General features: G+C 44.5%; 1 protein-coding gene across 1 annotated transcript in view; it reads right to left on the bottom strand.

The window, feature by feature from the left end:
- Positions 1-9626: 9626 nt before the first annotated feature.
- RBPJ (recombination signal binding protein for immunoglobulin kappa J region) overlaps positions 9627-12963 on the bottom strand; it is a 74311-nt gene continuing 70974 nt past the window's right edge. The window contains 6 exon segments of the mRNA XM_012724231.1: positions 9627-10055; positions 10058-10085; positions 10087-10123; positions 10271-10374; positions 10749-10904; positions 11642-11782. Coding sequence (XP_012579685.1) covers positions 9808-10055; positions 10058-10085; positions 10087-10123; positions 10271-10374; positions 10749-10904; positions 11642-11782 — 714 coding nt within the window. The 3' untranslated portion in view covers positions 9627-9807.

The raw sequence follows: 12963 nt of genomic DNA on the forward strand, positions 1-12963 counted from the left end.
CGGCCACCCTGCAGCTTGTGCAGCTTAATCTACAGTGACAAAAGGGACTTCTGGGGATGGAGAACAGAGACATTCACCCTTCTTCTTAGAGAATTCAGCTGACTCATTGGATGCGGGTGAATCCCCCTGTACCTCCTCCTCCAAGTGATTAATCTCCATGGGCTGGAACCCCAGTTGACTGTGTGAACATAAGGCCCACCTGCCTCTGACCTCCCAAGCTGGCTCCCTGCCCCGCAAAAGCATATCCGAGTTTTCACACGACTCAAATCAAACCTGGAATTGCAAAAGTCTATGCCGACCACTTTCCATAGGGAATTGCATTTTTACATTTATCCATGACCTCAACAAGGCAGGCATCAGCACTCTGAGTTTACAGGAGAGGAGGCTGGTTTAGAGAAATCACACCAGGCACCCAAGACCATAGAGCTTGTCGTTCAAGATGAAACCTGAATTTGAGCCTGAGTTTCTCCTTTTCCTACTTCTTGCTGCATCCCACCCGCCAGAAAGCTTGGTGTGAAGAGTTTCAAAAACGAGGGGAAGAATCAGCTATCCGGTATGTGAATAAAAAGGATGGTTATGTTTCAAAGCAACAGGATAATAAAATGCTGCATCTAGCGAACAAATACGGGCTTGCAAGTATTTATCTTTCTTTAACAGCTTGTAGAACAAAGTATTTCACATGCAATATTTCCACATTTGTCGCAAAGACCAAGAAGATAAAAATACAAAAGCAAAACTTCAGGTTCCCTTAGACTTTACCTACAGAGACACGTCGTTCTGCTTGTCCCTGATGACTCCAATTCCAGTAAAGGGGCTCCAAACTTTACTCCTCACACATACTTCACTAGTGTTCACATCAAACAAGGGCCTCCCTGATGGCACAAGGGTTAAATCTCAGCACTATGAAGCTATCACAGCCACTGCGGCACAAGTTCAATCCCCAGCCACAGAGGCGACCCACACGGTGCAGCAGACTTCTAATAACCACCCGCTGTTCCCTTCAGTAGTGTATTGCAGTCTGCCTACTCTGCTCCCTACTCTGTCTCTGGTAAATCCTCTCAGCCCCCCGCACCTCTGGCCTATACCCCAGCTCTTATATGTATGAATAAATAAATCTTTTTAAAAATGTGGAGTGTCCACTTTTCGTAACAGCCTGCTCAGGGGATCTCCTGATCCTGCACTCTATTCGGGCTGTCAGGGGCTGGGTCTTAACTTCTTGCCCACTCATACTTCTCCTGGGGGAGCTTCTCATGCTCACAGCCTTAATCTCCAGGCTTGGACTCTGGGCTCCAGATCAGGACACCTGACAGTCACCTGAAGCCTAACAGGCACCTCAGAACCCACATTCCCAAACTCAGCCTCCTCTCTCACCTCCCCTAACTGCTCTTCTCTCCTGGGTAATGGCGTCTTCATCCTTCTAGTTGCAAACGCAGGTGGGGAAACAGGTCACTCAAATCAAGCCAATGGAGATGGCATTGCAACACGGCTGTTTGGGCTTCCTCAGACCAAGTGCTGGGGGCATCAGGGTTCCCACAGTTTTCGAGCCTTCCCTCAACCTTACTCTTCCATCTCCGCCACCCACTGGGTTAGCTCTGGTCTAAGGCGGGCCTCTCCATTAAGTCCACAGCCCCCAGGCAAAAGGAGCCTCCAGCAGCAGCAAACCGAGTCACAGTGTACTTCGCGGTGGCTTTCCTGACAGGGGCTGCCTCATTCTCATCCTTCTATCTCACAGCACCCAGGAATCCGTCACGCAAGGATGGCTTCCAGGCGGCTCAAACATCTCCCTAGACAAGCACATGCATGTCCTGGCATCAGCCTCGCCATGAGTGCAGCGCCCTCTGCAGGCGGGAGCATCGGAAAACGCCCATTTTCCTTAGCACTGCAGACCAGGCGCCCCTAGACGAGGTCATTCTCACCCCCTGCATCCAGCATATCGGGGTGCCAGGTGATATGTTCAGTTTTAGCCCACGAGCGGGAGAACACGCACGGTTGTCTGCATTTTAGCCGTCTTTCTGCATTAGAAGGAAAGCTCACTCCAAGCAGTGCCTGGCTGTAGTAGCGCTAAAAAAAAACAGGTTCAGGCCCTCCCTGGTGGCGCAGCGGGTTAAAGCACAGCACTAAGAAGCTAAAGCCACTTCCGCATGAGTTCGATCCCCGCCTGCCCCGGAGGAGACCACATGGCGTGGCAGACCTCTCCTGACCCGCCCGCTGCTCCCCTCAGCAGTGTGCTTCGTCGATCTGCCTGTTCTGCTCCCCACTCTGTCTCTGGTGAATCCTCTCACCCTCCGCCATCTCTGGCCTGTACCCCAGTTCTGTATGAGTAAATAAATCTTTAAAAAAAAAAAAACAGGTTCAGCAGTCATTAACGTCAGAAAGGGCGGCGGTGAGGAATCTTGCACTTAGGTAGGGAAAGTCCCTCTGCAAGAATAAACCTAAAAGGCCTGGGGAACTGTCCCCAACACGTGGCTGGCAATCTGCCCACTTGACCTTGTGACAGTAGACCCTGCTCTACTTGTATGGAATCATGTAGCAGCCAATCCCCGCAGGTCTGTAGGCCCCCTGGTGCCACGACACTGACAGCCCTGCCAGTGTCGGCCAGTTGACTGTGGCGGCCAGTTCCAGCTCCCTGCCTCCCGTTGGTCCTCACACCTCTTCAGCCTGTGGAGCCCTGGACCGCCTCACTCCTGGCACACCGACGTGGCACCGCCTTCTCTTTGCTCCTCCAGAGTCAGTTTACCTCCAAGTCCCATCACCCCTCAGGCAGTGCCCCTATGTTTGAATCATTTGCCCAGCCGAGGAACTCAAGACCCTTGCCTTGTTTTTCTTAATGTCTCCAGCAGTAAAATGAAGAGAATGAGACAGCTCTTAGGCACCCGCTCAAGGCACAGGAACCTCAAGTTAACCCGAAACTTAAGGAAATGGGTTGTCGCTAGAACCCCGATCCTCAGAAAGGAACTGGGATTGCGAGCGCTCCCATGTTCCTTTGGGACTTCTTTCTCCCTGCTAACGAGTCCTCTCGGCCGCTCCCGGCCCCATGGGCAGCAGAACCCACTGAGGTCTGCGGCGCCGTGCTGAACAACTCGGTTGTGGTGGGGCTGAGAGGGGGCAGCGCCAGGGATCCCGGGTGCTCTAGGTGGGGCGTTTCTGGAGGCGGCTCCATCACGCGGTGGGCGAGCTCGTTATTTTGGCTTATAGGAATTTGAGTAAGAAACAGTTCTCATAAAGCTCTTAGCACATACAATATTCTCATTATAGTCTTTGTTTATAGCCCTCTAGAGTCGCTTCCCACAGTGTCTCCCTTACTGGTTGTAAATCTGAGCTTCTCATTACACGAACCAAAGCCCCGGAGGCTGCATCTAACTGATCCTGCTCCTAAACGTGGAGAGGCTGGCAAGTGACTGAGGCTGGCAGGACCCGTTTCTCTCATCTGCAAAACTGAATTTGGAACTGGCGACTTCATGGGCAAGAGGCAACCTGAAGCGTGCCTCTGCCTAGTGTCTCAGCAGACACCCATTGACCATCTTGGCCATCTATTAGGAACCCTCAACCAGATCTTACCATGCAAGAGACCCAAATTCCATTCTTCAGGTAGACATCCATTTTATCATTGCAACTGTAACCCAGGTTTTTAGGCAAGCCCTGCCATGCAATCAATTACACTCTGTGCGCAATAGCCACAGTTAAGTGAGGTCACATGGGTGGAGGGCTGGCCAAAAGCGTGTCATGGCGGATGTGGACACAGGGAGAGGGTGGCTGTCTGCCAGTCAGGAACTGTGTCCTCACCAGAGCTTGACCACACCGACACCCTCACCTCAGACTTCCTAGCCTTCAAAACTGGGTGAATCCTATTTCATTATTTAAATGGCCTACTCTGGAGCAATGTAAGATAGCCCAGCAGACTCAGATAAGCCCTAGTGGAAATTTTCAGGAAATTACCCACACCCTAATTGAGCTCAGAGCCCATGATGTCACTAGCCATTTAAAATTTCCTAGCAGTGTCTTGATTCATTCTAACTTTTGGCGCTACCCAGAAATAACAGGGCTGGTAGTCATGCCTCTAAGCAAACAGCTGCCCGCCTCGCCAACCTTCAGCTGTTCTTCCCCCAATCACCATGTCTGCCTTTGGAATCTACCAGCTCCCAACTTGTACAGCCACTGTCTAGGACAAGTCCCAAAAGTCAATTCTTTTTTTCCAAAACCTTTAAACTTCTGTCATCTAAGTGTCATGTTAAGAACTTAGTTTGAAGGCTTAAGGAGAAAACCAGAATCACTGTGCTGTGTTCACCAGAACCAAGGGAACAAAGACAGTGTTAGAGGGAGAAGTTAGTCCTGGGATAAAAGAGCAGCTGTCATGGCTCCAGAAGTCACCTAGCATATGCTCCTCCCCTGGAAGTGGGTCTGGAGCGACAACTGGGGTCTAAACACTCTGACCATACTGTAGGCATGACCAAAGGAGTGAGGAGTAGCGGAAGAACAGGGACGAGTCACGATGCTATAAAGGACATGATACACACCTAAACTGTGTACTTACCTTTAAAAATTATTTTCACGGAACACCAACCACCTCGTAGCACCTCTTCCCCACACAGAGCGTTCTGTATTTCCAACAGGTTTAGAACCTATTTATATTTAGTGCGAATGTTTCCTGGGATTAAGAAGTTCTCCCTTATCTAGAAACTAAGATGAGTAGATTTATACCTGTGTGGGCATTAACACTATTGAACACCCAGGTGGCTGGCACCAGTGACTTCATCCGTAACATAAAGCGCTGTTTGTGCACCGTGGTCACACATAGGTCCTGCTAGGCCACAGCTCTAGCTGTTGGCCTAGGAGTTAGGCTTTAATCTGTAGGTCCCGATGAAATCACCTCATTTGTCCTTCACACTCATCTGCTCAACCTCTTCTCTCCCCCTCACTGTTTTCCATCACCAACATTCTTTAGGGTTTTTTTCTCCAAGTATCTTTCAAGAGTGCTTTTATTTTTAAAGGAAGGGACTCCACTCTGCGCTCATTCACTAATATCAGAGTTGGAAACTAATGGAGCGGCCCTCGCATCTTTATATCTGCCAACCACTTAGGGAGTTCATAACAAAAAGTAATGTAACAGAGTGAAACTTCTTACACAGTGATTATGCACTATTTACACCAAGAGTAGAAGCTCATTATTTTATTACTCTAGAACAAAATTCTAAATCTGCAGTCCATCTTAGCCTTTAAAAACCTCACAATTCAAATCCTATGAATTTTTTTTTTTTAAATAATCACTATTTTTTAAACGAAGGTATTTTTGGCCAACTCCTGATAAGTTATTTTCTTTTGGGGAAGTCAGATAAGAACTGAACTTGCTAGGATTTTAAAAATAAGCAACTTTCCGGCCCTCCCTGGTGGCGCAGCGGGTTAAAGCACTACACTACGAAGCTTAAGCCACTTCCTCATGAGTTCGATTCCCGCCTGCCCCGGAGGAGTCCACATGGCGAGGCAGACCTCTCCTGACCTGCCCGCTGCTCCCCTCAGCAGTGTACTTCCTCGATCTGCCTGTTCTGCTCCCCGCTCTGTCTCTGGTGAATTGTCTCACCCTTCGCATCTCTGGCCTGTGCCCCAGTTCTGTATGAATAAATAAATCTTTAAAAAAAAAAAAAAAGCAACTTTCCATTTTTTACTGTTTCCATGTTAACCAAAGAATGTTCTCTCTCTGACTGGGGAGAACAGGAGCCCCTACCCAAAATCCCACACCATTTCTTTCATACAGCAAGTCAAATGACAACCTTAGATTGGAAAAACAAGCTCTTGTTGGATGCTACTTTGCGATTTTGGTGCATTCGCTTGCATTGTGCCTGCAGTGGGAGACACTCCGGAGTGACAGTGTTCCCATTTAAACAAGGGAGAAACTCTGTAAAGGATGATGCACTAGCAGGTAAGATTGTAAATACACAAACCGTGATAAGGAATTTAATTGTACCTTTATGAAGTATCCTGAAATCAAAGATGGTAAAATACATGCATCAGGCACATCCGACAGAAGACTGTACAATGGTTTACATTTCCTTTTTATTTATTCCTTGAAACTGCCCGTATTGCAGGATTCTCATGAATGAAATATGGAACTGAGCAGATTCTTTTTTTCTACAAAATTATGGTATAAACTTGCTCCATTTTCTATCTTATTGCTAATAAACCTTACAGGCGCACAGTTTGTAAAATAACCTCCTTAAGGACTGAATGTGTAAAGCATGCTGCAAGGTACAAGAAATAAGCTAAAAATGAGCATATAAACCTACATCTGGACCAACACAGTACTGAATGCTGGCAAACATTTATCACGACACAGGGAAAAATTAATAAAAGGAGATACAGTTCAGTCCTGAAAGGGTTAAACAGAAACCCTAATATATTATTGTCTCTAACCATCCACCCCATGTACAGTGCTTGAAAACAAAGTCAAAAGTCTGGCACAGAAAAATCACACACATTTGTTCAGTACTCATCAGAAACAGCTGCTTTTGAAATCAAAAGGAAGAAAGAGGGTTAACAATTGAACAGCATTTTGTTTTGAAAAAGGACCCCCCCCCCCCCCCGTGGAGTATCTGGTTAAACGTGACTAGTTAATTCTCAAAAACTGCATTTGGAGTTTTCTGGGAGGGCACAGATGGCACCAATTTCACTGAAAAGGCAAACCCTAACCAGTTAGCACTGCAAGCAAATCTGTGCAGCCAGTGACCAAAATCACTAATGAACACAGATCTGAGGATTCTTAGTTGCCAAAGTTTGAGAAAAAGTCAGCAGCAGGTTAAATATTATACTAGTGTTCAACTATGAAATCATTCAAAACAAACGGGCATTCTACATGTAAAGTCTTTTGTTTGCCTTCCCAATCTACGGGATAAATTCAGTGGGCCTATCAAGAACAGACTGGTCACAGCACAGCTTCTATGCTGCTTTGGGGTTTGACGGAATGGTGAGCCACAGAAACACCTCCAAAGCAGGATCTAGAAGCACGCCTCCAGAGCCTGGGCCTGACCGAAGAGATGCAGCTTCAGTGGCCGGGCAGAGGGCTGGTGTCTCTAACAAAGTTACGGGGGGTGGGGGGTGGGGGGGGTGCCCTACAACTGGAGGGTGAAACTTCTGGAAGGTACACATTGAACATGATTCACAAATCCGTGACAAAGTGTTTCTGAAAGCAGCTGACAGAAGAACTACTGATGATAAACAATAAACTAGAGTAGATGAATCATTTCAGTCTTTAGTTCGTGGTATTAACGACACAGAAATGGGGAGAATGCCTGTGTAAGTACATTCCTGCACTTTAAAAAAAAAAAAAGAAAAAGGCATAGTCAAATATTTCAATTATCTTATTAAAAGAATGAAGCAAAATAAGATATAAACAGTGAATAAGCAAAAGTTCATTTAATAAAGCCATAAACTTAAACTAGTTCGAGCTGCAAAGCTGAGTGAAGATAGATTTGTTCTTCAAAAGCATCTCCTCTGTCAAGGTTAATTTATAATCTCGTTACTAAATACCAACCTGGGAAGTGGAGGAAACTCGTGGCCCATAACAAGCAGAGCAGCCCTAAAACAAGTGCACGCTGAACAAAAAGCACTGCGTAAGGACTATTTCTATGACTCAACAAAGAATAAATACTACTCAGAAGTGAGCAAGTTTCCAAGAAAAAGCAACAGTGAACAGTAAAAACAAAGAAAGATAAGGCCACAATGAGTTCTGCCCTCGATCACTAGAAAGTGTGAGGCAGGATTAGCTCACAAGAGAAGCGAGTGACTGGAGCAGATCTGAGAGAAGGCGAGTGAGAGTCCAGTGCAGCCTGGGAGTCATCCAGGAGGCTTGCAGTAACGAAAACCACAGTCACTTTCCTGTCACCATTAACCTGCTTTACAAATGACACCCCCTTGAAAACTGAGGAAAAGCAATTTAGAGCTGTTAGGAACTGTATTTACAATAGCATGGTCTGAGCGAAAAGGACTGGTGATGGCGACAAAGCTGTAGGGAGGGAGGCAGAAGCTACTGACAATGACATTGAAAAAGTTTACTCATGGAAATTTCTTCAAAATAGCCCAGGACACAGGAAAGACAAAAACACTACAAGGAGTTCCAGGTCTGTGGCTCCTGTGTTATGGGGCAGTAAAAGCTTACCACAATTGAGAGGTAGTTTTTACTCTAACAGGATGATTGTATTACGAGACTAGGTCTTAAAACAGCACGCAAGTGGTTCCTGGACTAAATGTAGCCCGGCCGGTCTGCAGCAATTTCTAAGAGACCAAACAAAGGTGTCACCGAAGTACAGGAGCGGCCGTGATGTGAGACATGTGAGCTCAGCTTGCAGGCCAAACAAAGCCCTGAATGCAACCAAATCTTGACTGGGTAGAAAAGAAATGTCTTCTGAGTAGAGGCATTTGAGGCGGCGGCCAGTACCGGGGAGAGGAGACAGGAAAAGAAGGGTCGGGGGAAACATGGGAAGGTCAGTTACATTTGCATTTTTAGAATTTCACAACTATCTGTTTCTAAAGTACTGTCTTCCAGCTATTTTAGTTGGTCATCTAATAGAAGCATCTGGTTTAAGGTTACAATGATGTTTTGACCTAAGCTACCATAGAAAGTAAATAAAAACAAGCTTTTGTCAAGATTTTCCTCATTATAGTGTAAGGGCATCATCTACCCACTGGTAGCAAATACATCTCATGATTTTTTTTTTTCCATTGTATGCCAACAAGGAAAATTACCCTGCTGAAGGAAATCACCGGAACATTCCAAGTTCAAAATAAAATGTTTAACTTACACATAATACAAGTTATGTACAAGGTTAAGGGGGCAACAGACTGAACAAATCCTGGAACGTGTAGACACACTTATGCGTGGGCAAGGGGAAACACTTCAACTGTTCTGTGCCATTAGCTCATTAATGACAAAAATGGCCACACTTGAATTCCACATCAATGTTAAACCTCTTGGATTATCACTATAAATACATTTTTTAAAAAAAGCGAAAACATGGAAATAACTTGCAACAGTGTCTGAGAAGAAAGACTAGGTGAACGTACATTGCATGTATTGCAGGCAAGGCAGAGGCATTTTTTAAAGCTTTCGCACAGACTTCATATAATCTTTAAAAAAAATATGCAGGCCTCTATAAGATTTGACTTGCTGAAATCAAAACAATTTCACTTGGGAAAAGTCGTAAGACTTCAGCTTAAAAAAAAGTAATAAAATAAAAAGAACAGTTCCAGCCTCAGACCAAAAGAAAACCTGGAAGATGGTGCCTAGATTACACAAGCATGGTCAGGCTTTGGAACCCGAATGTACTGGAGCAAAAAGGCTCCCGGAAAGGGGACTGCGCGGGGGAACAACCTATCTGGTAACAAAGGTGGACTATATGCTGTGATATAAAAAGGTATGGTGAACAGGTACCTTTTACTAAAGCTTATACAAGTTCCTTGGTCCATAAAAACTATGTTAGATTTGTGTCTTCTAGTCTGATTAACTTTTATTCCAGCCACATCTCTATTTCTTGCCCATTTTAACAAAACCAAATAAAAACCAACCAAAACAACAGCTGAAAAAACTGACTTCCGATGGTTTGTACATTTTGGTGTTTTTTGTTGTTGTTGTTGTTGGCTTTACTGTGGCTTCTGCATTTCCAATCAGCACTTGCAGGTAACGGGGTTTTTGAATAGTATCACCTGGTATGAAAGTTTTCCCAAGAAACCACAAAAGATTGTTCATTTTCCTCTTTCCTTTGTTTTCTGCCACCCTTTTGCCGCACTCAAGTCAGTTAAGTCCTAGCAAAAGAACGGTAGTTAGGACACCACTGTTGCTGTGGACGATGTGACGTTGGTTGAATTTGTGCTGACATTTGTGTAACTTCCCTCGCTGTTTGTGTTTGATTCGTTCGCGGGCACTTGGCTGGAGTTGGCTCGAAGGATTGCGCCCGCCGCACTGCAATGTGGCCGAGGCCCTGGTTCTGGTGTGTAGGTAAAGGTAAGGCTGGTGGAATAAATGATTCCATCGTTACGGACCAAAGTTACTGGAACCTGCACTGGCTGCCGGACCCATCTCCAACCTTCTCGGAATGCAGAAATGTCTGGGACCACACAGAGCATACTCTCGCCACATCTGCGGAGGAAACAGGCATTGCTTACAATCGAGGCAAATTCTACGGTGGCAAAGTGGCCGCTTAAATACATTACAATCAGCGTCAGGCAAGACTCACATGCGCAGCCCAGCAAACCCTCTGGTGAGGCGGCAAGTTTAATCAAGTACCTGTACATGGTTTCCGCTTCTACATCTCCGAACCATACTCGTAAATTTGGAGTGAAGTTCTGTCCTGTGAGTTCAAGCATCGCTACGTCCCCACCGCCATTCAACTGCAATTCATAGAAATCGGAACAACTGTTGAGAAAACCTATTATTTTTCATTCAAGTATGTATAGGTTAACATCTCACTTGGAGGATCATTTTATGAGGAAAAAAATTTAACTACGATGTTTCTTTTTTCAGTGACATGCATGGTTACAGAGCGAGCTAAAAGAACGCAAGTAACATCCATTTATTGGAATCTAATTTTTCTTATGTAATAGTATGATCTGGCTACTTTCATCGTTTAATCAATGAATATATAACAAATCCCCAAATCCAAAGATTTAGAGAAAAAGAACAAAACTATGATGAAATATAATCAAGTCATGGCATGGCTGACAGCAGTGCAAAGAGCTACAGGCCAACGGGAGTGAGGCCTCACCTGCAGACTCTCCACGACAGGCACAGGCGTGACCGGGGCGAGGACAGGGCCCATCCCCTCGTAGAACGTGTACTCGGCCTTGTCCGTGCTGATGATTGTCCAGGACGCGCCATCGTTTATCATCTCTTTATTTGGTTCTTTTGGGCATGGAGTGGCCTTAGGAGGAAAAAATATTGAGTTTACATAAACTGTCACATAAGACAAATTTATCAAGTAACACAGGCTACAGTTAACAGAAAATTCTGTCAGCCGTGGCACTTTGTCAATTCCTAAATAAACACAGAACATTAATTAATGTGGAAACTTCACATAAGGCAGTTTTTTTATTGTAATACAAAATGTTCCAGTGACAAATATTAGGTAATTAAGTAATTAGCACCACTTTTCAGAATAATGCTAGACCAGTCCACGGCGCTACCTGGCCGAGATGGCAGTGTGTGGCTACTGCCTCTGAACAGGATGCTAATGGTTACAGGAAGCGTAACTATCCTGTAAAACCACCTGCCTTCAGTGTCCTCAGGAAAGCCTAGGGGTACAGGCAGCTACGTGTGGGCTTTAAGGCATACCGTCTCTGCTATCGTGGGAGGCCCAACATGAGACAATATGCATGCATGCACACCAAAGAGCTTGGACATTCCAAAATTTGCTTTAGATAATCCTGAAGGGCTTTCTGTTGTCCAGAACTAGAACATTTTGTAGTTCTGAGTTCCTTGCTGAGTTAGCATGACCATCATGTCTGAGGGCCGTGGGGTAAGGATCCTTGGACTTGAGATACATACGTGAACACAGTTTCATCTTTTTGGCAATACTTAACTTTAAACAAAAGTCTCAGGTTCTTAACATGAAAATGTACCCAGTTTACAGTTCAGCAATTACTTAAAAAAAATAAATACCTGAAACTGGATTATTCTTTCTTGAGAAAGGCACAAGTACATTCTTTCCGTGTCCTTAAGGTAAAACGCGCACTTATGCAGCTGTGACACAGGGTCATCTGCATCCAGCAACGCGGTCTGCTTGTCGACTTTCCTAATTATCTGTATTTCAACAATTAAAAATAAAAAAAATTTACAAACAATAAGGTTAATGCTAAAAAACAAAGCACAAGCACGCAGAGCATGGAAGCTGCTACCTTCCACGAGGGCCTACACAGCAGGCACTGACTTACTCTAGTCAGTGCGTGTCCAACTGTAATGTGCGCAAGTCACGTGAAATTTTTTCAAGGTACAGGTTTTGAACAATTCAACAAATCTTGGTTGGGCCTGATACTCTCTGCATTTCAAACAAATTCCTAGTGATGTTCATGCTACTGGTATGCAAGTCATATTTTGAGTAGCAAATTCAAATTCAGATGACCTTTCTGGTAATATACAGAATAGTAAATATTTCAACATCAAAGGAAAAAGTCTCTCCAAAGGCTAGTGTGAGTGTGCAGTCCATTAGTCAGTACTTTCCACAATTTTATAATCCAAGTTTTCTAGAACATGCACACGGGTATCTGAAAGACCATCCTAGCAAGCCTCAGAGGTCGGTTACCATACAGAAAGCAATCCCTAAATATTTGGTGATTATGATGAAGATCACTCCTAACAGCTTACAAACAAGTCAAACAAGTTCTCCTTTAAGATTGAAAGTAGAGCACAAGGAGGTTCAGGGTTATTTGCAAAATGCACCTATGCACACAGGAAGGAAATACCTTCCTCTACAAACAGCATCCTTAGTAGCAACTGCTTTCAATGTTGTGTGCGGATGAAGGAACCAATACATGAAAAGTGCTCAGAGCAGACTATTAATACCCCGTATTACTGCTGGCTTTCATTACACGATTCACCCCTCACTTACACTCAAAGATCATTTTTCTTCAGTTCAGCCACAATGAATATACATCCCAATCTTTACAGTTAACACTCTTCATATTTACATATTTAGCTTTACAGTTTATCGGTTTCTCATTTTAGTTACACTACCACTAAGTTTTAGTGCAGAGAGACAGTACATACTTAGCACTTACGGCTTCTAACACAGTCTGTCAAACTAATTAAACTCAAGCAAAACGTTTCAATTCCATACTAAAGTTTTAAAGCTATCTTTAAATTAGTGAGGTTTGGATTTAAGGAAATAACTTTTTTTTTTTTAAAAAAGATTTATTTATTTATTCATATGGAACTGGGGTACAGGCCAGAGATGTGGAGGGTGAGAGGATTCACCAGAGACAGAG

The sequence above is a fragment of the Condylura cristata genome, unplaced genomic scaffold (assembly GCF_000260355.1).
Source record: "Condylura cristata isolate star-nosed mole 26May11 unplaced genomic scaffold, ConCri1.0 scaffold00012, whole genome shotgun sequence".
NCBI classification, from domain to species: Eukaryota; Metazoa; Chordata; class Mammalia; order Eulipotyphla; family Talpidae; genus Condylura; species Condylura cristata.